Source organism: Bos grunniens, chromosome 24, assembly GCF_055505025.1.
Source record: "Bos grunniens cultivar Pamir isolate PY7600 chromosome 24, Bosgru_T2T1.0, whole genome shotgun sequence".
In the NCBI taxonomy this organism is placed as follows: domain Eukaryota; kingdom Metazoa; phylum Chordata; class Mammalia; order Artiodactyla; family Bovidae; genus Bos; species Bos grunniens.
The window spans coordinates 44,799,419-44,823,898 of record NC_141188.1 but is presented as its reverse complement, the minus strand read 5'-3'; the positions used below and the strand labels follow the sequence as shown (position 1 = coordinate 44,823,898).

The following is a 24,480-nucleotide window of genomic DNA, read 5'->3' as shown; positions in this document are numbered from 1 at the left end:
GCACATGGAAAGCACTCAGGCAACATTAGCTGTTATCTGACCAGCTGAAAGGGAAGAGTAGACCCCCCATTGAATTTCAAAGCTGTAATTCCAGGTAGAGCTTGAAGCAGCCCCACGGCAGGGATTCAGTTAAGGTGGATGTCTCACACCCCCTTTACCAACTGCACCTCAACACCAAGATCCAGCACCTTCTAGAGTGTGAACACAAGGTATGTGTGCAGATTCATCTCCCACTAGCTCCCCAAATGCACCTTATTCTTTCAGTGGATTAACACTTAATCCTCTTGCCTCTTCTATTTGGGCCATCACCCTGGACTCCACCCTCCTCCACTTTAAGTATTCCAACCTGTCAAAATCCCACATCCCTTCCAAATCCTGCTGACTCACATAAATCCCTTTCTTTAATGCCTCCTGTACCATTCAACCTTTACTGTGAAGCTAAATCTTTATTAGTTTGTAAATTCTGTAAATGCCTTCTCCCACTAGAATGAATGTGTACAGACTACCTCTTTTTTTACATATCCCAAAGTGTTGGCACAGTGTCTTGCACACAGAAGATGCCCGATATTCACTAAATTACCCCAGACTGCTTCCCTGGTGGCTCAGATGGTAAAGAATCCACCTTCAATGCAGGAAACCTGGGTTCAATCCCAGGGTCAGGAAGAGCCCCTGGAGAAGGGAATGGCAACCCACTCCAGCATTCATGCCTAGAGAATCACTTGGAGAGAGGAGCCTAGGAGGCCCAGTCCATGGGTCGCAAAGAGTAGGACACGACTGAGCGACTAACACTTTTAATATTTCACCCCAGATACCTCTATAATGATTGAAATCTAACTTGAATTCTTAATTCTGAGTTAGATCCAGACTTAAAGTGAGACCTCTTGCTTTGAAACTAAGTAAGTCGATTAGTCTAAAGTAAGTCCTTTAACAGAAGGAAGACTTCACCTTAAATTAAAGCATAATGGACCTTATTTATCCTTGCATGTGAAAAAGCTCTTGGGGTTTAAGAGGAGAGTGTCTATTGATAGGAAAGTGTCTTAGAAAATTAGATTTTAAGTTATACATTTATAACAGCTCTACCATCAATGTGTGATTAGCTGACAGGCACATGAAATGCTGTTCAAATAGTCTAAGTAGACATCTGTTGGATCTAGATGTTAGTTTACATACTAACTTTCTACCTTCTAAATTAATGCCATGATCATCCCTCAGTTTCTGATTGTTGGGATTTTTTTTAGCAATGTGATATTTTAGGAGATATAAGCTTTACAAACCATCAAATAGAATACATTCTATTTTTATAAGGCAACAGATTCATATATTTAAAAATATATTTTATTAAATAATCTACTTGGAGAATAATTACAAAAGCTTTAAACAGTAATTCCAAGTAGTGAAAGGCAGTTTTCTTTAAAAGAAAAAAAAGACCAGTCTTATTATGTTTTGCTGCTTTATACACAGGAATGATTTATTTTACAAACTAGTCAGTTGCAACATTAGCCTAAAAAATCAAAAACAGTTTTTAATATGTCTCAAAGGCAAGATGAACTTTATGATATGCTTTCACATTAACCAGTATGACAAACCATAAGAAACTTAACACCATAACAGTTCAAAATAAAATGTACAGAACAGGCACTTTGAAGTCAACCATTTGTGTGTAACTCACAGTTAATGTTGTGTGTACACGTCTCATTATTTCATCAAAGGTTATCAACCAATGAAACAAATATTCCTTTGATGCAAAAGCACAAACACATTTAGGTTCCAAACACCATGTTTTGGTTGTAATACATGCAAGACACACCCTAAATTAGAAACATCTTCTGAAAGAAAAACAAAAAGCCAGGAATGAAAGCATTTACAAGCACTTGAATAAGGCCTTTAAGTGTTATATCAGTGTTTTTTAAACCCCTTCATTCTCAGGTAAGGGATTAAGAGGCCGAGAGAGAGATCGTCTGCGAGGGTGAGGATACTGGAGACTGGCAGTGTCAGCATCGCAAGAGTGCTCTACCAGAGGAGGAGGAGGAGGAGGAAGGAGCTGGGCATAACTGGACCATCTCGATCCAGCCCGTGGGGAATCCAGAGGGGGAAAGAAATACCTGAAACAATGAAGACAGGAACAAAACACCAAAACAGAACAAAAACAACAGAGAGAAAAAAAAAAAAAAAAAAAACAGAAGAAAAAGAGAAAAGTAGTAAATACAAAGAGAACCAAAGAGGGGAAAACACATGCTAGAAAAAAAAGCTTTAGTATATTCATGCCAAAACTAACAGAACATAACAGCAAAATCAAGACCCTTACTCAAATCAGGCTTGCTTAAGCCAAGTATAGAAACTTGAAAAAAGAAACAGAATCTGTTTAACTTAAAATGTTCAAAAAAAATCTTCCGTATGAATGTTACAAAAGAAGACATTGATTATATAATTTAAAACATTTTCTAATCTCTCAGAAACAAACTGATGCTATCCTGAAATTTACATATCACATAAGCTTTTCTTTAAGCAAGGCTTCCCCTGTAGCAACAGCAGTTTTAGTGCACACATGACTCTCAGGACCAATTCAGGGAGACGTTCACATGGTATGCCCAGCTACTGCAACATACTTTCCAAGAAACACAGTCTTTGAACACACTTAGATGTTTTTCTGCAAAAACCTTTGATTAGTACAAAATGTTGATAAATAAAAGGGCTCAAAAATATGTTCTACTGTTAGCCTACTATAACTTACCCGTAATACTTTAGCATTTTCTCAAAAAAAGATTTATAGCTCTGTCATCAGAGGATATGAACTAAATGAAGCAGCCAACAAAATTAAGAAAATCCTGGGACATGGAACCTGGAGGTTTAACATGCATGCACAATTTCAGCAAAGCTTTATCTGCTTCTTATAATATATTTCCAAATTTTGACTTGAAGGAAACCTTAAGCCATGAAATCACACCATAAAAATATACAAGCACATATTAGAAATATTTACCTCTTTAGTGAATATAAACTGAAAACTTACAACAATGTTTTCATTTTACTACCAAAATATAAATGAAGCAATACCAAATGTTGTCTGGCTACAAACTGTACAGTCAAGTTACTGTCACTACTACTTCTCTCACTCTTTCACTAATAATACTTTAAACATTTCAAAGAAATAACAGAGTTATACTGAATAGTATCATGTATAAACCAATTCTACAAAAAGTAAACAAATTAGCACTCAAAACAATCTTTATGAAAAATACTTATTCAATCCTCAAATTGAAATTATAAAAATTCATTTTAGCCTACTGTTTTAGAAAATAAAAGACAGAAGTCTATATACATTCTCCAGATGGAATAGTGATATTTTCCCTCCTCCCAACTACTGAGGATGGTAACAATCTTAAATTTTAAAACCCGTGAGTTTCAGAAACATTTCAAAAAATTGTTTTGGTGACAGTGTCTCAACAAAAAGCCTCTCCATTTATATTTCAAAAATTTTAAATAAGTGTCAATAAACTGGCTAGTACAAAAAAAATGATATACACTGTATTTTTAAAGGCCTTTTGGATTGCGTTTAGTAGTAAGCAGGCTGCTGGTGTATCTTGGGAGAGGTCAAACGGCGCTGGGGAAGGGGAAAAGGAGCTCGCTTTCCATTCCTGTGTGCATGCAACAAGCAGCAAAACAGCAAAGTTACTCCAGTTAGCTGGTACTCAGCTGTGCTTTCTGTTAAAGGACATAATACAAATGGAGAAGGGAAAATGCATCACAGATCTAACACACATGGTTATTGGCACAATAAGAACACAGATCAAAACTTCAAAGCTCTTTACAAAAAAAATATGCAGTACAGGCAGCAACCAAACACTAGATTTTTTTTTAAAAAAAGAATTAACACTAGTATCTTCTGCTTCATGAAATAATCTTTGGTACCTGAAGTTGTTTTTATACAAATACTTAAAAATCAAAAAGCAGGACTTCTTTATAAAAATATAATAATATAAAAATAGGAAATTTAAAATACAATTCTCTTAAATTGACAAAAGAACCATTACAGTATAGTTTGTTAAGGCTGTGCTTTAAATTTTCCTTAATAATATTCCAAATTATTCACAAAGACATGTTAAAATAATTTTACCTTACAAATTCATATTTGAAATTTGAATATGAAAACAAAGGATGACTCTAATGACATCAAACATGCTTTGCGAAGCTAAAATATACTAAAAATTCTAAAAATCAATTCAATTTACCATTTCCTCTTACAATCTACATGAAAGTTTTAAACACACACACAAAAAAACACTTAACTCACTCTTCTACAAAGCATTAGTTTATGTGTTTTATATACAATTTTAGTTTAACCTGACTCAAAGGCTACCCTCCCAGCACTAATGACACTGACTCCTCTGGATTACAAGCCCCAGCGCTGTCCCACACTTCCTCTTCATCTCGCTACTTCCCAGTTACAGATGTCCCTGGTAGACCACTAAGGATCACAATATCATAACCTACCTGTAAATATTATGACCAAGTAATAAACCAAACACAGAGATACTAAAGTGCTTTCTCTTCTAGTGTCACAATTATGTGCGAATTTCTTGATTCAATCTAAAAACCCACAAAATAACACACCTTCAGTACAGCTACCTGAATGATTTAAAAAGAAGATAATTGCTAGTTTTCTCACAAAACAGCCTACCTGCCAGCAGAAGATCCATTTAGTGAATTCTGAAGACTTGGGATATTTGAACCTACGGACGGATTTGAGTTTCCCTGCTGAGAACTCCCATTGACAGGGCTCCCATTACCTTTCAGAATGCCAGTACACTTCCAGTTGTCCATATAGTTAGCTGGAAGGAAAGTGGTCAACACATCAACATGACTAACAACTATGTTTCAGTGCACAAATCTACAATTAAAGAAATAAGAGAGACCTATGGGCTATGCATCTCTTAGGATTAATGGCAAAGACATTTTTTAAATGAAACATTAAATATTTAATGAAACATTAAATATTAGATATTTAATAAAATATCTCAATTTTAACTATTATTTTTTGAAGTTTTTTAAAGAATTACTAATTTAAAAAACAAAACTTTCACCACTCCTTTCCTTACAAGATACATATTGACAGATGTAAGCTACTACATTATCACCAAAATAAATTCTGTCTTCATTACAATGAATTCCAGGTATGATGTGTGGGTAACAAAGTCACATTCTCAGTTAAGCAGGTGTAAGTCACGCGAGTATCTAATGTCCCCATGGATGTAGGTAACAGAACCTCTGGGGTCTGAGTGGCTTATCCAGCTTGGCCAAATGGTTTGGATGTAAAACTGGTCACTAAAGACACCGAGCCCAGGAAATCCAAGTAGGGAGCCTGCTGGGTGGAGTGGGGCTGTCCTGACTAAAGTCCAGAGGTAGACAGGGCAACAGAGACCCTGAGGCCTGGCTGGTTCTACCACAGCCAAAAGCTGACCCCGGGAGACTCAGTCAAACTGCATTTTGGGAACGGCCACTTCTCAGGGGAAGGGAACTGGGCTGTAATCACATCCTCAGAAAGGGATGCTGCCAACTAGAGTGGTGCACAGACCATGGCACCCTTGCCCAGTGGATAAATATCCATGGAGAAGAGCAGACCACAACACCCACAGTGTCAAATGTCCACAGCGCCTTCTCTCTGCTTGGCATTTGTAAAACTTTTAGAATCAGTGGCCTCAAGATTCTCTAACTTTTGGGAGCTGTAGAGAAGTGAGGAAGACCCTAAATTTTCTTCGAAGTGCTAATTGGCTAAAGCAGTTGTTCAATCAAGAGGTGACTGTATCCTGAGTCTGTAGAGAACTCATACAAGTTATACCCATAGCAAATGGTATCTTTGGAGGTAATGTATATTCTGTCACAATTAGTTCTACTTTATTCCACATGGAAATGTAATTTAATTAGTCAATCACTGCTATGAACTAGGTAAAATGATAGAGATTCAAAACAATATGAAACATTAATTTAAAAGTAACCATAGACATTTTTTTCAAAATATTTCAGAGTTTACATTTCTAAGGGAAAATTCTAAAGTATCAACATACAGCAACAATTCTTCCACTGAACTATTACCTTTCCACAACCTCACACAGCCATCGTCTCCTGAAGATGCCAGCACTGTTCCTGTTATATTCCAACTCACTCGCCAGACCTGAGAATTATGATTATCAAACTGAGCCACGATATGGATTTCAAATTTTGTTGGCCCACCAGAGGAAGTAAGTTCTTTCCTGTTAATAAAAAAAAAAAATTCCTAAGGAATTCTGAGTATGGACACACACATACACTCATACACTCTCATTGTTCTAAATAATAACAATGGTCTCACATACATGCCACCAGAAGGTCATATCCATATCCACCCCCGACCTCTGTAACAGCTTACTGAGAGCTGGGCCAAGTCACTTTCATTTGACTCCCCAGTACCTGGCATGATCCTACCGCATAAAAGATACTCAGCGACTAAAGAGGATTTTATTCCCCACAAAATGCTGAAGAATAAGAGAGATGAAAATGATTACTTTTTAGAAAGAAAAGTAGTAGGAAGAATAAGAAAAGGGAAGAAAGAAGGGAAAAAAAGAAAAAAAACTGAGGTTCAGAATTCCAAAATTAAAGCTAAATAGGTTATTCACAAGAATGTCTCAGCGCTAATTTTCCCTAAGTAGACTGCCACCTCTCATTCCTTCAAACATGTATAGCGTCCAATTATATTCAGAGGATCTAATTCATTTTTAGTATCTGCCTAAATAAAACACAACTAAGAAAACATATCTCTCTCTTTACTCAATTCCCCATTCCCTAAAGTCATATATTTATAGATAAAATGTTCATTAAGAATCTATTATTCAGATCATTCTTGCGTCTACACTTTCCTCCACAAATGCATATAAGCAAAAGGTAAGAGAATTTTCAAAGTAGTTGTTTCAAAAACTCACCTCACAGGCTTTAATGTAAAAATTCTCACATCTTTGGTTGCTATGGCAAGAATGTGGAAAGATCGTCCCAAGTTTGGAGCAAAAGCGATATCATGGACAGGGTCTGTGACAGTCAGGAGAGTTTCAGCTTTTGCATATTTCCTAATGAAAAAACAATTCACCTTAAAATTATCATAAATGAAAATTTTTAAAAGCCACATGTCTAGGTATCTCCATTATTCCATCTTGCTCATATGTAGTAGTATTCACCTCTGCTGTATGCAGTATGTCACAGCACCAACCTCCAGGAACTGAGACTGTGACCTAAGGAAAGGGGCGTTTGCAGATATGATTAAGGATCTCAGGGTGACAGAGAACAGACATTAGAGGAGAAGCCATGTTAAGACCAGGCAGAGACTATAGTTATGCTGCTCAGCCAAGGAACTCCTGGAGCCTCCAAAAGCTGGAAGAGACAAGGAAAGAGTATGAAGGCAGCAAGCCTTGACAATACCTTGATCTCAGATTTCCAGCCTCCAGAAGTATGAGAATAAACTTCTGATTTAAGCCACCAATTTGTAGTAATTTGTTTCGGGAGCCCTAGGAAAGTAATATAACCTCCCAGGTTTCTTCCTTCAATTTTCTTAAGTTTAGCTTCAAACAGAGTTTACGAAAAATTAGAATGAGATCTTGCTTTGTTAGCTATTAATGTCTTTTTTAAGATAAAGGATACCTGAATTTCCTAAGATTTGAGTGTAAAGAAAAAAGTTGAGCCAATAACAGGAAGAACTGAATTTTTTTAAGTGATGATAAAGAAAACTATACCAGAGCTACCCTGGTGGCTAAGTCTTAAAAAATCCGCATGCCAATGCAGGATACAGGGGTTGAACCTCTGATCAGGAAAAGTCTCACATGCCACGGAACAACTGAGGCCCATGCATCACAACTACTGAGCCTGTGCTCTAGAGCCTGAGAGCCGCAACTACAGAAGCCTGCTTACCCTTCAGCTCGGGACTCTGCAAAAAGAGAAAAGCTACTGCAATGAGAAGTCCACCCACTGCAACTAGACAGTACCCCCCACTTGTTGCAACTAGAGAAAAGCTTGAGCAGCAACAGAGACCCAGCACAACCAAAAGCAATAAATAAATAAATAAAATTAAGGAAAAAAAAATCTCTGAAAAAAGGGAAGCTATACCAAAGTCTATTTCCACATTTCAGGAAGAGTTAAACGACCATCTGATCCTGTTACCCTTCAATTCGGAAGTCTTTTAACAGCTTCAGAATACCCTTAAGATAAAGACTGGACACCAAGCAGGAGGTCTTGAAGACATAAGCACTGCGGGTTTCCCACCATATGGTCTCCCTTTGACCCATTATGTTCCAACCACAGTGAGATTACACTGGCTCACTCTCTCCACCTAGAAAGTTGCACTGTCTCTGTCTGGCCAACTTCTACTCATTCTACCATCTTTCTTGAATCAATCTTCCAGTTTATAAAATTCATCACCATTTTGCATTTTTTTGTTTTCCATGCATGATGGTACATACTGGGAGACCAATTTTACCTTTTCCTCTACATCACTCTGGAAAAGGGAAATGGCACCCCACTCCAGTACTCTGGCCTGGAAAATCCCATGGGCGGAGGAGCCTGGTAGGCTACGGTCCATGGGGTCGCTAAGAGTAGGACACGATTGAGCGACTTCACTTTCACTTTTCATTTTCCTGCCTTGGAGAAAGAAATGGCAACCCACTCCAGTATTTTTGCCTGGAGAATCCCAGGGACAGAGGAGCCTGGTGGGCTGCCATCTATGGGGTCGCACAGATTCGGACACGACTGAAGTGACTTAGCAGCAGCAGCTACATCACTCAATTTAGTTATTACCAGAACAGAGAACTTAGTATATCATAGGAAATCAGTAAATATGACAAATAATGCATAACTGAATTAATGAATAAAGAAATAACATTTTTAAAAATTAAATGCAATTCATAACAATAACTAAACCAAAGTAGTACTGACCTGGTGTTTTCATTATATTCGAAAATCTGAACCTTGGCCATTGCATTTGGACTACTGTCATCACTTCCTACAGCAATCATGGGAGCATGAGCACGAGAGCTGGAAAGGAATAAAAAAATGTGTTTTCTCAATTATAACATCAACACACATATAGTTCAGAGAATTAAAAACTCATCCAGCAGCTGTGCAACCCACTGGTCAGCTGTGGACTAGACCCCTGCTATGCCCAGTGCTGCACTCCCAGGAAGGGTACCCCAGAGGTCTCATCTGGGGACCAAGGACACCAGCCTTTCACCATATTTCTACCACATTTTCTTATGGCTGAGATAGAAAGTACTCCTTTTCCCCAAAGAAAAGGCTTCAAGCATTCGATTAAAAAAAAAAAAAAAAAAACACTTAAGAGATCTTAGAATTTTTCTTCCTAAAAATATCTGGTCATTAACTATTACATGAAAAGTAACTTTATGGTGACCAAATTCATGGCAAAAAAATTTTTTACATGCTTTGCACAAAAAGAATCCCATCCCAATGGAGGAGGAAAGCAGAAAAGACCATCCCTAGGAAGGCATGCCTATCATTCTTTAAGTCTCCACACTCATTTGTAGCCAACTACATTTTTAAAAGGCAAAAGATAAGCAATAAGAGAATGAACTCTGAGGTGAACTCTAGGTTAATTTTTTTTTCCCATTTCTATGTCTAATTACTTAGATATTGATTTCCCTTGCCTCCCACATTCAGATTAAGTAATACCTCTATGAAAGTGACATAGAGGTACTATTTAACCTTGATGTTTAAAGATTGTTTAGTCTTGACGTTGTGATCTGCCAGTCTCATAAAGCTGAAAACAAAATGTAATTAAAAAAAAATTTAGGTCTTTATTACTAAAGCTTCTGATAACCAGATCAAATCACCTAATATAAGGAAAATACCAAGTAAACTGTAAAGTGCTATAGTGACAAAATAAAATTACAAGTTATATACTATAATTCTTGGCTATTTGAAGGGGTGTAAATTACAGTAGTTTCTCACAAGATTTTCTTCTTTCAGTGTTCCACAGATTATTCTTTCACAATGTTAAATATCTGAGCAAGGACAAGTACATTTACAATAATATATTCTAAAATCACTGAAAATATAAATCGTTTGTTAAATATTCTAAAAAATAAATTCTAAAACATCCAGATAACAACCTGAATTGAGGATTATCTCATTTGTATATTTAGAAAAAAAAAGATCACACTTAAACCATCTTCCAAACATGGCTCATAACTAAACAGTGAGCAAAACCATCCAATTCTCTGAATACAGGAGACTGATCATCTGCAACTCCTTTCTATACCTCCATGAAAAGATGAAAGAATACACCGTAAGAGTGCAGAAATCAGAATATGCCATCAGAAATCAAGAAATCTGGAGGAATTCCAGGAAGCAGAAGGACATAAGACAGCAAAAAAAAAGCTAAGGGAAAAAGAGCTCAACCACTACCACTAAAGAGGAAATTCTAGAAGCTACAACCTCTAATCAATAAACAAACAGCAAATCAATCAACCAACCAACCAATTGTAATGAGTCATGGGGCACTCATGAACAAAAACAAGAGTGGCTCTGTATTATTGTAGCAGGGTGATGGATATATAAGAGTCTATTGTATTATTACTATATTTGAAATCTTTTCTAATAAAGAAAAAATACCTGGAAACATCCTGGTTAAATTTTAGAAATCCATTATCTTAAACCATACAAAGCAATTCCAGGAGGTTTAATGATTTAAGAGTGAAAGTATAAGGGGCTCAGTTGTGTCCGACTCTTTGCGACCCTCATGGACTATACAGTTCATGGAATTCTCCAGGCCAGAATACTGGAGTGGGTAGCCTTTCCCTTCTCCAGGGGATATTTCCAACCCAGGGCTCGAACCCAGGTCTCCTGCATTGCAAGGCAGATTCTTTACCAGCTGAGCCAGAAGGGAAGGCAAACCCAAAAACCTTTCAGATTACACTTGATAACATCAAGGTGGAAAAGAATTTCTCAAAAAAAAATAAAAGCACAACAACATAAAAGACTTAAATGTGGCCATATTAAAATTCAGAACTTTCTGCAATCAAAAGTCATTATATTGTCAAAATGGACAAACCACAAACTCACAGAATATACTTGCTTCTCAAAGTAGTAGTAAGATAAAATCCTAAAACTTTCCAGAAAGAATAGGCTCCCTACAAAAGATCCAGTATCAGACTGACCACACACTTCCCACCAACTAAAATTTAAAAGATTCAAGAATCCTTTAAAATCTCTGAAATTCTTACATTTTGAACTTAACCAAAGTTCTAGAGCTAGACAAACTACAATTAAGCATGGAGTAAAACTAAGACATTTTTAGGTGTTCTAGAGTTTATAGTTTGCCATCAACCCCTATGGAGGAAAAAAAAAAAGTTACTTTAAGAGCTGCGTGACCAAAGGAAAACAAAAAATCCAAAGACAACTCATGATATTAGAACTGTGACACCTAAATATAACTCGAAGTAAAGGAATCAATAACGAGAAAAGAGCACCTGTCAAAGTCAATCTCACATTATTCTGTGAACTACAGCTATGAAAACAGATTAATCTGTGTCTAGAATGAATACTATCTAGTCTTACAAATTCAGTTGCTACTTAGTATTTTGAATCAACTTATAATCAAAAGATAAAAGTAAAAAATAAAACTGACAATATATGACTGGGACCGTCTTACCAAAAATGATGTTGTTGGAACAACGTATCTGCTAAAATTGTGTGAAAAAAGATAAAAGTACTTTTACGTGTACTAAATGTTTACAAAACATAAAGACAAATACTATAAATCTTGTCACTATACAAGCAGTGTAACAAAACATTAGGAAATGAGAGAGTGAGTGTGTGACAGAGGCAAAAAAGAGCTAATTTCCTCTTTTTTAAAAGAGAGGTGAGTCAACATACAGTCTGAAAATTGATAAATCACTAAGTGGAGAAGTATTCGAATTATGACAATTACATACAACTGAAGAACAACAAATAAAATATCTTGTCACATCTTCACAAATAGAAAGCTTTCTTAATGTGCTAAAGTCATCTTTCACAGACGGAGTATAAATTGTTTAAAGATAACATGGCAAGAATCAGAGACACAAGGAAACCACTTAAAATAGTGACAGTCTTAGAATCACACTCTGTGCAGCAAGGAAAGGAGTAAGATAGGACTAGATGCACTAAGACAAAGGAAAACACACACGATGGGGGGACCTCCTTGCTGGTCAAGTGGTTAAGAATCTACCGTCAAAAGCAGGTGACGTGGGTTTGATCCCCAGTCGGGAAACAAAGATCTCACAAGCCACGTGGCAACTAAGCCTGGGTACCACAAGTACTGAGCCCACACACCTCAACTACAGAGCCCCTGTCCTCTGGAGCCTACATGTCACAACTAGAAAGAAGCCCCTGCACTGCAACGAAAGCTCTCTCGTGCTGCAACTAAGATCCGACGTAATCAAAAAGAATTTTAAACTAGAATTTTTTTTTAAAAGCCCACAATGTATTTGTAAGTTTAAGAAGCAAACTGCAAAAAAGCAAAATGTTAGACCTATACACGTCTGTGTGTTTTGGGTCCACTTGTACAGGATAGCATATACCTGGGTGTGTTTGTGTATATATATCTGTGTGTTTACAAAGGCAGTAAATATTTACTTGTATATACATGGGAAAAGTTCAGAAAGTGCACCAGAATGTTTACAGTGGCTAGCTTCTTCTATGGAGTAGAAATAGAGGGATAAGAGACATGACAGGGTGGAGAAAAGAGAATTATTACTCTACATAATATATATTTTTAAAAATAGATAAACAAGACCACTTAAGAAAAGCATATTCAAAAAAATAAAGCATCTGATGCTAAGTGTAATGATTACTAGGCTTCTATCACCTACCTTGAAGGGTTCCAAGAAATACAACTACAGCTGAGTTTGCATGATATCTCATGCTGCAGAGACCATTGGCTGAGATTCATGACGTCTGGAGCCTCGTAGATTCTAACTATCCCATCTGCTGAACATGTTGCTAACATGAGACCCATATGCTTAGGAGCAAATTTCACATCGGTAACGGACGTTCTGCTGTCCACCAGTGTTGTCCTCTTGACCTGAAAAAAAAAAAAAATGTAAATTACACACAAAAAGAAAGGATGTCAGAGTGAAAGAACACAGGCTCTGAATCACAGAGATCCATTGCTACTTCCTCAGAAAACTGTACAACCTTGAAAAGACACTCAAAACCTGGGGAGGCCTCGATTTCCTCCAAAGGACTTGTCAAAACACCATGTAACATAAGCTCACAATCAGTGACCTATAATCAGCTGCTCCTTTAATGCAGAAGAAAGAAGACCTTGTGAAGCCTAACTTTATTAAATTAGATAAATTCTTTCTTCTTAAGCAGTGTGTGTGCACTACATCAGTTGTGTCTGACTCTTTGCAATCCTATGAATTGTAGCCCACCAGACTCCTCTGTCCATGGGATTCTCTAGGCAAGGATACTGGAATGGGTTTGCCATGTCCTCTTCCAAGGGATCTTCCCAACTTTGGACTGAACCCAAGTCTCTTACGTCTCCTGCATTGGCAGGTGGGTTCTTTACTACTAGCACCCCCTGGGAAGCCCTTAGGCGGATAGGAGAAGAGCAGAAAATGTTAGAATTTTCATACGGGCAGTTTTGCCATGCAAAGCAGGCTGCAAACTGCCTTAAGATCCTTTAACAGCAAAAAGGAGGGAGTACAACTTCTCCTGTCAAGTCTAAGTGCTGGTTAACCCTGCTCGGATCAAGAGTATCCACTTTTAAAAGAAGGCATGCAGCAGAGACCAAGAGAATGGTAGGAAGCTGGTGTTCTGGAAATTAGGGAACCCCAGCAAGGCAGATACCAACCAGCTACTGCCCGGCTCCTACATGAGCTGACTTTTGACTGAAACTGTCAACAAAAATTTAGAAATCAACAGCTTACTGTCTATAGTTTTGGGACCCAACTCCTATAAGTTGGGTTCAGGAATGGTAGCAATTACAGGATTATAATATAAATAATTAATATAACACAAATGCTGAAACACTAAATACAAATCATTAAGTTTGAAGAAAAAAATCCTTCATATTGCCACCACTCTCCAAATACGGTCACTTGATTTTCGACAAGGATGCCAAAGACCATTCTATAGGGAAAAGACAATCTTCTCAATGAAAGGTGCTCAGAGAACTGGACACTGAAGTGCAAAAGAGTTACGATAGATACCTGCCTTATGTCACATACAAACATTAACTTTATGAGTCAAAGGCCTAAACATAAGCACTGAACTATAAAACTCTTAAAAGAAAATTCTGGCCAGAGTCTCCATGACAATGGATTTGGCAATGACTTATGATACGAGAAACACAAGGAAACAAAAGAAAAACTAAACTCTACTTCATGAAATCCTTGCACATAACCCTTGCACACTCTATGAAGAGACTGGAGAGGCAACTTAACAGAATGAGAAAGTAGATTTGGAAATCACATATCCGTTAAGGAAATAAAGTACATAAAGAATTCCGACCTACAACTCAACAACAAAAAATGGACAAAGGACTTGATTAGACATTTCCCTAAAGAAGTAAAAGGGTTCTGCTAACAATTTCAATTCTGGAGAGGGGTTGGGGGCTAATCCTCACACCCACAGACAATTCTGACACCAGAAGGGTGTCCAAGGAGAATTTAACTCAGTTTTGACACTAACTACCTGTAGATAGCATCAGATTTTGGAGCACAGAGTTCAGTCCCACAAGACCGTCATTCTTCAGGTACCAATCCAAAACCCGGGTGTTACCTGTGCTTCTCATTGCCTGCTGTAACTCAGGAACAGTCACATGGAAGAGACCCAAGGGTACAGTCAGGGACAGGCACAGAGCCCCCACGCTCCTGCCAGCGCCAGGTCCCCAGATCTCCACCAGCCCAGGAGCCTCCAAACCCCATCCTTTAGGGTTTTTATGGAGGCCTCATTACATAGGCATGAATGACTAACTCACTGGCTAATGGTGATCAGTCAATCCACAGCCCTCTCCCGACCCTGTAGGTCAGAGGGGTGGGACTGAAAGTCTCACTTCCCCAAAGTGTCCTTAGAAAGATCACTGCTCTTCCGATGCTCTGGCTTCCATCCGCCCACCCACAGCTAATAAATGTCTCACCCAGTGGCTCTGTCCGCGCAGTTTATCATTTGATTCTCCTACTATTTCTTCCCAGACAGCAGCTGTTCGGTCAAAAGAACAGGAAGCCAAAACCTGTCCAAACTCAGGATGGGCCCATGTCACACGCCACACAGATCCACTGTGTGTCTGACGAATCAAAAAAAGAAAAAAGACGAGTTTACTCATTTTTCACACATATGTCACTTGAAGAAATAGAATACAGATATTTTTACCTCAACAAATGGAAAAAGCTGCTCAATTTAACATTTAAAAATTTAACTTCTAGGGAATTTCCTGGTGGTCCAGTGATTAGAATGCCACACTCCACCACAGGGGGCACGGGTTCAATCTCTGGTTGGGAAACTAAGACGCTGCATGGCATGCAGCATGGCCAAAATAAAACAAGATAAATTCTAGAACTTTTAACTTAGAAGATACTTCATCTTTAGGATTACAGCTCTTCTGGAGTCAAGTTCTTCTAACATTTTATGAATTAAAAAAAAAAACCCTTCTGGATAAAGTTGACCTTTTCCAGTGCTACTAACAGAGACCTGGTTCAGAGTTTAACCTAACAAAGCTTTTAAACAGAGATTCTATCAGTCCATTATTTTTTTTCACTTGCAAATTGCTTCTATAGGGAACATCCACCTAATAAGTAAGATTAATCAAAATTATATGCTTCAAAAGCCTGACAGTATAAGAAACCATAGCAACAAAATGCTTAAAATGATTCTGATGTCTGGCTAGGAAAAGAAGCAATGAGAGGACAAATACAGAGAAGCCTAAATCTCCATATTGTGAGGGAATAATTTAAAGCTCAATAGCACTATCTTTATATATAAAAAACATCAAATTACTATTATTCAACTCTTTATGTTGACCAAGGAAAAAAAAGGCAGAAAAGTCTTAAAGCATTTCACATCAATAGAATTGTCTGTGCTTTCCAATAAAAATACTATATGACCACAAGCACCAGTCCACCCATGATGCTCACAAAATCTGTTTCAGGCTTCCCTGTATCTAACACTTTTTGTACACTCAATCTCAGAACACTTTCATAATTAAATAATTTCTACATGGTAACAATGTCATCATCCAACGGTAAACTCTGCATCTTTTTTTTTGGCTGCTGGCATGTGGGATTTTCATTCCCTGACCAGGGACTGAAACTGTGCCCCCTGCAGTGGAAACAGAGTCTTAACCACTGGACCGCCAGGGAAGTCCCTGCACCCTTATTTTTATCCTCTGTTCTGTCCAACCTTTTTATTTCACTTTTCTTACTTATATAGGCTATTAAGTCAAAGATGTACTAGCGCAGTGAGATTCTGCTAAATATTAGCTTCCAGGTAAAGCATGATCTAACTAAAGAAGAAGGACTGCACAAAGGATTCATCACAATAAAAAGCAAACAAATATCAATTAGTAAGCAAAATAGGGTATATCTGTTGTCATATTTGTTTTGTTGCTGTATTTATGTTTTAAAACATACCTAAGTTACTAATGAAACCTGTTAATTATAAAGCAAAAATACAAGCCTCCTTTTGAAGTGATAAAAATAAGTTTTACAACTAGATACAGGAAGCAATTGTACAATATTGTGAATGCAATAAATGCATTTACATTTATTTGTTTACTTGAAATGGTGAACTTTGTGTTGACTCTCACCACAATTTAAGAAATGGGAGGGGAGGACAAAAGATTTCCATAGACACTTCATCATAGATGGTAAATAAGTGACAAACACGCACATGAAAATGCTATCAACACCAGGTTAGTTATTAAAGGCATACAAACCGAGATCCAATGAGACACACTGTACACCCACCAAGATGGCTACTAACATCATCAAAACGACAGACTGGAACCCTCATACATTGCTGTTGGGAACATACAATGGTTTAGGCACTTTGGAAAATGGTCTGGCAGTTTTCAAAAAAGTTAAAACTATACACAGTCTGAAGGAAAGTTATGTGGCTCAAAATAGCCTGGAGTTAAAAACTCCCCTCCAGGTCCTCCCCACCATTCTATGCAAAACAAAGAACTCTCTCACCTAAAGGAAAAAAATGGAATTTAAGGTTGATTAGGCCCAGCTCCCAGCTGGTCCAGCCTCTGGCCAATCTCCAAAATGCCTATATATACTTACTCTCTTAAGTGCAGCAGCTTGCTAATCTGACTGCTGCCCCTTCTTGCCTTATTAAAGGTGATCTGTTCCTGTGAAGTGCCGCTCTCGTTCTTTTTCTGAACCTCGCCTTCTCTAACTCCCTTACCTTACACAGTCCAGCAATTCTACTCCTAGATATGTAAAAGAATCAAAAATGTCCACACAAAGACTTGTCTGGCATGTTCATAACAGCATTCATAATCGTCAAAAACTAAAAACAAACAAATGTCCATCAAATAGTCAATGAGTAAGTAAAATGTGGCTTTATCTATACAATGGACTACTACTCAGCTTTACAAAGGATCAAACCACTGATTCATACCACAACATGGACGAACCTCAAAAACAAGCTAAGGAAAGCAAGTAGAAACAAGTAACTACATACTGTAGAATTCCATTTATATGAAATGTCTAGAGAAAGTAAAACTTTATAAACAGAAAACAGTTCAGTGGTTACCTGGGGCATAAGAAGGGAAAGATGATTAACTCCCAAGCTGCCACAAGGGAAATTTCAGGGTTGATGATAAAAGTGTTCTAAAACTAGATTGTGGCAGAGCTGCCAACTGTGTAAACTTACTAACACTCATTGAACTGTACATTTAAAATCGACAATTCTTAAGATATGTAAAACTCTACCTGAGTACAGCAATTTTTTAAAGCTAAAAATAAAGCTATATACAAAACATCACAACTATTAAAAAATATGTAAAGGAAAAAGAAAGACATACTGAGATGCTAAAAACAATTAGGTTAAAATGCTACAGAATTTCAAACTCATACTTTCAAATTTTCTGAAGCACATTTGCTACTTTAATAGTGAAAAAAAGTAAAAGGTATAAATTTTATAATTCTCAAAACTGAACACAAAGTCACTAATGCTACCCTACAGTAAATGTTTCAATTTTTTTAAATCACCATAAAAATAAATACTAACCTTCCAGCTAGCAGTGCAATGCCATTCCCCACTTTCACTTTTATCCCAGACCTGTAAGAAAAAAGATATTTTATACCAAGAATTTCTAAAATTAATTGAATCAGTGAGGACAAAGGAGGGAAACATAAATTCACAAAAGATAAAATCAGTAAGTAAACATTCATTCATTCAACCAAATATTTACTGAGGACTGAGGACATGTCAGTCAAGGAACCTTCGCTCCAATAGTTAATGGAGATGATAAGAGTGCCACTCAAGTCGGGCACTTCCGGTGCTGCTGCCCTAGAAAGTCACTGGGCCAATATTGACCACTCCCCCCAGGGGAAACAGGTGCAATTCACAGGAGCCTCTGGTCACAATGTATTTATCAACCAACCTATCAATAACCTTGTTTCACCTGTGTATGTTTGCAAACACCTTATTTTGTATACATTATTGATTCACTATCACTGAACACTGAAAAGATCCTGATGGTGGGAAAAGACTGAAGGCAGGAGAAGGGGAGGACAGGGGACGAGATGGTTGGATGGCATCACCAACTCAATGGACCTGAGTTTTAGCAAGCCCCAGGAGTTGGTGAAGGACAGGGAAGTCTGGCGCACTGCAGTCCATGAGGTCACAAAGAGTCGGATGCAACTGAGTGACTGAACTGAAATCACACCAACACTGTAACTCACATCTGAATGAAGCTCCCCTAACACACACATTTTTGGGAAGGCACTCACAGACTTCTTGCTGTGGGACATGCAGCACAACACTTGAGGACCACTTCAGCCAGTGAAATTCACCAACAAAAAGAATGAAAATGTGGAAAATGTAGCACCAAACACTCAGAAGGACGCTTGTTTACACTATGAAAGCCGGAATGAAAGGCAGAGTGTCACCTGTCCAACCTCAGCTGGGAACACAACCTGGACAACTCCAATTTTTCTGCCACCTGGTCATGTCTACAAATAACCATGAGCGTTGCTTTGGGGGTTACAAATAAACTTTATAGAATAAGCAAATTCACAAATACAAAACTTGCAAATAACGATACTTAACTGTATATATAAGTCAAAGACAAAACACTGAACCTTCATACCAACAAAAAATAGACATTACAATAACATGACATTTTAACCAGTTTTTTTAAATGTAATATGTCCCCCAAATAAATCAATTTTTAAAAATGTAATGATAAAACAGTATTGTGGCTCCTCAAAAACCTTCAAACAGGACTTCTCCGGTGGATAGAATTTGCCTGCCAACGCCAAGCCCACAGAGTTGATGACCCACAACTACTGAAGCCTGCGTGACCTAGAGCTCATCCTCCACAAGGAGAAACGCCGCTAATGAGAAGCCTCCAGCACCGCAAGGAAGAGTAGCCCCAGCTCTCCTAAACTAGAGAAAGCCCAAGAACAGCAACACATAGATAAAAATTATTAAAATTTTTTCAAATAAAAATAGAATTTCCATGTGATTCAGCAATTCCACTTCTGGGTCTGCACCCAGTTGAATGCAGGGTCTCAAAGCTATACTTGTTTACCCACATTCACAGCAGCATTGTTCACAACTAAAATGTAGAAGGAACCAAACTCCACCAACAGATGAGTGATATGTAAAATGTGGTATATGCAGATACATATACTTAGCCTCTTTAAAAGTTTTTAGATTATTTAAACGCTTCCTTTCTCAGGAAGGAAATTATGACAAATGCTACAACACGTATGAACTTCAAAACATTAAGTTAAGTGAAATCAGCCAGTCAACAAAAACGACAAATTCTGTACGATCCCACTTGTATGAGGCCACGGGAGTAGCCAAATTCAGAGACAGAAAGTACAAGGGCGGGGACCAGGGTTGGACGCTTCAGGGATCGGTGAGTCATGCTTAATGCGGACAGGGCAAAGTGAGGATGGCGGTGACCGATGCAAAAATACATACTTAATGAAAACGGTTAAGGTGGTAAATTTTGTTACCTGTAGTTCCCTGCAATAACGAAAACACTAAAGAAAAAACCGCAATGATAATGCCCGACACCGACAACTATCACACTGATACTCTTCAACGGCAGCTGTAAAACAGTACAATCTTCAAAAAGACAATCTACCAAGTACTCTCAAGAGCTTTTAAAATACTCATTAATTTCTCTACTGGAATGAGCCTAAGGAAAACTTCCAAAAACATAAAAAACGGCATTAACGACGACTTTTCACTGCAACACTCCGACAGACAAAAACTCCGCACACGGGACAATCCTCTAGAACACAGCTCTAAGCGGATAAAGAAACCTACTCGGTTAACGGACGCCAATTATCGCGACGGTCACGTGGCCGCGGAGGGCGGAGAGAAAACCCGGGCCTCGCCACAGACCCGTCAGCGAGGGCCGCGCCGTCGCGGCCCGGCTGTGAGAACATGGAGGGAGAGAGTCCAATCCGACGGGCGCCCGCGGAGCTCGGAGGGCCAGCACCCCCGGTCCTGAGTCCCGCCGACCACCGCCGAGCGAGACCTCCCCTACCCAAAAGGCGCTCCGGACCCAGCCTGGAGCCCAGGGCAAGCCTGGCCGACCGGCTCCCCCTGCTTCCCCCGCAGCGGGAGCGCGCCCGCCGCCGTGACGCACGCACGCACGCAGACAACCGCTGAGAGGCCCGGGCGGCAGTGACCCCACAATACCGGGGAGGAGGGCGCCCGCCTGCCAGGCCGCCGGGCCTCGTGCCCGGCAAGGCGCCTCAAGTCCGGAGCAGTCCCCTCTCCACGCGCCCCTCGCTCGGACAGCGGGCCGCGCAAGGTCCCGCTTGCTTCCAGGCTCGGCCCGCACCTTGACGCTCTGGTCGCTGGAGCAGGTGGCCATCCGCCGCCCATGGAAGTCGAAAGACACATCATGGATGAGATCCTTGTGGTCCGCCGCGATACTGCGCGCCACGAACATGGCTGCGCCGGGCCCCTCCCGCCTCCGACACGGCGGCGCGGCGGCTCGCGGACCGCAGCCCACCGGGACCCGGCGCCGGGGCGCGCACGGCGGTGCTTCCCGCGTGCTGCTCGGGCGCCCCGGGCTGCGCTCGCCCCGCCCCCTGGCCCGTCATACCCCGCGGGGCCCCGCCCCCGGCCCGTCATACCCCGCGGGACCCCGCCCCCTGCCCGTCAAACCCCGTAAGGCTCCGCTCCCGGTCCGCCATACCTGTCAAGGCCGGGCTGCCTGTCAAACACGGCGCGGCAAAGGCCGCGGTAGTTACTCTGTCGCCTGGCTGCGGCGCAGTCTGTGCCCTGAAGTGAAGTGAAGTAAAAGCCGCTCAGTCGTGTCCGACTTTTTGCGACCCCATGCACTATACAGTCCATGGAATTCTCCAGGCCAGAATACTGGAGTGGGTAGCCTTTCTCTCTTTCAGGGGATCTTCCCAATCCAGGGATCGAACCCAGGTCTCCCCGCATTGCGGGCGGATTCTTTACCAGCTGAGCCGCAAGGAGAACCCGTCTGTGCCCTAAGGGGACTTAAGCAGCTCTCTGTCGAAGTGTGGAGATTAGGGGAATATGAAGGTTAAGACTATCATCTGCAAGCCTCGGCCCTGAGTCAATCTCATCGCGTTGGGGCGTGTGTCCCTGGGGGACGGGCCGGGCCCCGGCAGTGGGCGCAGAGAATAGCGGTGCGTAAGGAGCGTGTGTCCAAGACGAGCGGAGTGGCGGGGGCGTGGCCCCGGCAGTCCCCGTCCCCCCAGGATCTGCAGAAATGGCTTGGCCTTGCTGGAAACGCCTTCACTTGCCTTTCCCCCCCACTAAAAATGGTAAGATTTTATTGTTACTTTAAGAGGACACATACATGTGACAGTGTGGACTGTGGCCCGGTACATCGAGGGCACACCCCCAAATCCGTGAGTTGCCGGTATGATAACTGAGAACTACTGTAACTGCTCTAAGGTCAAAGACACTCATTGCCAGAGAAAGTACTCACAAAAGTCATAAAAACAGAGTGACAGCCTTACAGTCAACGTCACACTTGACCCAGTTTACAGACCCAAAAACCCTTGAATAAAGAGGAGGCCAGATCACCTTGAGGAAAGACCCTACTGTGCTGCCAAAAATACACACTGAATCTTCCAGCCTTCCCTCACGGGACCCGGGGCCTTTTACCACGGTGATTATGCTTTGGGGAAAAGGAAATAATTAGACTTTTCAAGAATTCTGAACACGCAGCTCCAAACTGACCCTGATTTCAGGAGACCCAAAACATCACTGTGATCCACCAGTCAGAGCAGGCCTTGAGGAGGTCAGCTGACCAGAGGTTTTCTGGCTCAGGTGTGTCTCACAGTGGGTCCTCAAAGCCATCCTGTGGTTATTTCCCTGCTTCTGGAATGTGGTTGGGGTAAGCATACTCGGCCACAGGCAGAATCCTCAAGTTGGTTCCCTGACCTGTGGAAGGAGGGCTATATGCTGGGAAAGGTCAAGTGGACGCCACTAGAGCTGCCCCTGCTGAGGAGAGTAGGGAGCCAGAAACAATACTGCAGAGCTTACTGCCACCAATAACGGCTTGAAGGATGCAGGGCTGGTGGCACCCACCACATCCCAGTGCTGCTTACCTCTGGCCTGTGCAGAAGGCAGCTGGGTCTTGGAGAATAATGGTGGGTTATTGTATACTTATGCAGGCATTCACTGCAACTGCCCTTGCTATTACAGATGTCGTTTCATTGCTCAAGCTGATTAACTCATCCCATGGGAGCTGGTTCACAGCTGTTGGGTCTGACAGATGCATTTCCCTCAATACTTGCTAATTAAGATTTCCACCAGAAACAGTTTGCTTTTAGCAGGCTTGGCTAACAATGCACTTTCACAGTTGTCCTGGTCTGCTTGGGTACCACAGTAAGATACCACAGACTGGGTGGCTTAAACAACAGAAATGTGTTCTCTCACAGGCCTGGAGTCTGAAAGTCATGGATCGAGGTGCCAGCAGACTTCATTTCAAGGTGAGAGTGCTATTCCTGACTGCCAGACATCCACCTTCTTGCTGTGTCCTCACATGGCCTTTCTCTGTGTGCAGGGAGAGCTCTCAGATGTTTCACTGATGTCTGATGTGGTTTCAACGCTTGAGAACTTACACATCCCTGGCACCTGGTTTGCAGATGTTGATCTGACAGATGCTGTTCTCTCCCTCCCCTGTCAGTAAAGACCCCCAGGAGCAGTTGGCTTTCATCTGGCAAGGCCAGCACCACACCGTCACTGACCTATCTCAGGCATGTGTCACTCCTCAGTCCTGTGCCATAATTTAGCCCACAGGGGTCTCAATTGCTGTTCTCTTCTATGAGCTACCACACTGACCCGTTCATGACACTGTCCTGATTGGATCTAAGGGAGAACTATGCACAGGACAGTTGTATCATGCTAGGCAGATGCAGAGCATTGGATTGGTCTCATCCATTCCATTTAAAGCCTCAAGAGCAAAGACGGAGGTTTCCCACAGAAGAAGGAAGTCTGCCTCAAGACTGTAGCACAGAAATCCTGCCCGAGTCTTCAGCCCGACAGCTCGTCCTACAGACCTCAGCTTGCCAGCACCCACAGTTACATGAGCTGATTCCTCAAAATAAATCTCTTTAAATATAAACCATATATAAATATATATTGGTATTCTCTGTGCATTTACATAGGGACTTATTCTATATTATTATTTTATATGAAAGGGATTTATTTTAAGGGATTTAAAGAATATACTACGGGTTCTGTTTCTCTGCAACACCCTGATACAATTAGTTTCACCTGTTTTTGTACTTTCATAAATTGTACAATATGTACTTTTTGCTTTTAGCTTGTTTAGCTCTGCATTCCATTTGCTGAGCTTCACCAGTGCATGGTCCCCCACCCCACTGGGTGGGCTGTGGGGTACACCACCTGTCCACAGCACCTCCAGAGACAGAGACCTGTAGGTGGCACTAAAACATCTCATGCAGAACTTTGAAATGCACAGCAACTGGGCAGATTCCTAGCTGTAGGCAAGGCAACGTCTGAAAATTTCCATGATTTATAACAGAGCAGACAGCATATCATCAAATCAGAAATGAAATCTTCACATTTCTAAATTCAGTGCTTGTTGGCCAAGTACACTTGAGCTCAGAACACCAAGACTTAGCCTGCAGCTGCCCTGAATCCAGACCCTGGAGGGGACCCGACTGGGAAGGGTCATGCAGGCTCTTGGGTTCGGCGGGGCTTGCGCTGGCAGTAACCTGTAGCCACAACAATCGCAGCAGTCAGAGCACCTGCAATTTC

The 24,480-nt window shown here is 40.6% G+C and overlaps 1 protein-coding gene and 1 long non-coding RNA gene across 3 annotated transcripts in view; one reads left to right on the top strand and one right to left on the bottom strand.

Annotated features, from left to right (window-relative positions):
- The window catches only part of LOC147346182 (nucleoporin SEH1), a 96,779-nt gene extending 75,493 nt beyond the window's left edge, over positions 1-21,286 (bottom strand). The window contains exons 1-9 of one of the 2 annotated variants that reach the window (XM_086373286.1): positions 21,050-21,286; positions 18,250-18,300; positions 15,155-15,301; positions 12,882-13,093; positions 8,950-9,048; positions 6,954-7,094; positions 6,091-6,248; positions 4,679-4,829; positions 1,437-2,102 (exon numbers count right to left, since the gene is read on the bottom strand). In XM_086373286.1, coding sequence (XP_086229412.1) covers positions 1,907-2,102; positions 4,679-4,829; positions 6,091-6,248; positions 6,954-7,094; positions 8,950-9,048; positions 12,882-13,093; positions 15,155-15,301; positions 18,250-18,300; positions 21,050-21,160 — 1,266 coding nt within the window. In that variant the 5' untranslated portion in view covers positions 21,161-21,286 and the 3' untranslated portion in view covers positions 1,437-1,906. Of the gene's footprint in view, positions 1-1,436; positions 2,103-4,678; positions 4,830-6,090; positions 6,249-6,953; positions 7,095-8,949; positions 9,049-12,881; positions 13,094-15,154; positions 15,302-18,249; positions 18,301-21,049 lie in introns of those variants that run through there. The other variant, XM_086373287.1, reaches the window with a different exon arrangement.
- Positions 21,287-21,375: 89 nt separating this feature from the next.
- On the top strand, positions 21,376-23,826 carry LOC147346181 (uncharacterized). Its single transcript, XR_015154003.1, has 3 exons — positions 21,376-22,010; positions 23,136-23,186; positions 23,261-23,826. It is a non-coding gene; the product is annotated as an uncharacterized LOC147346181 (long non-coding RNA).
- The last annotated feature ends 654 nt before the right edge of the window (positions 23,827-24,480 follow it).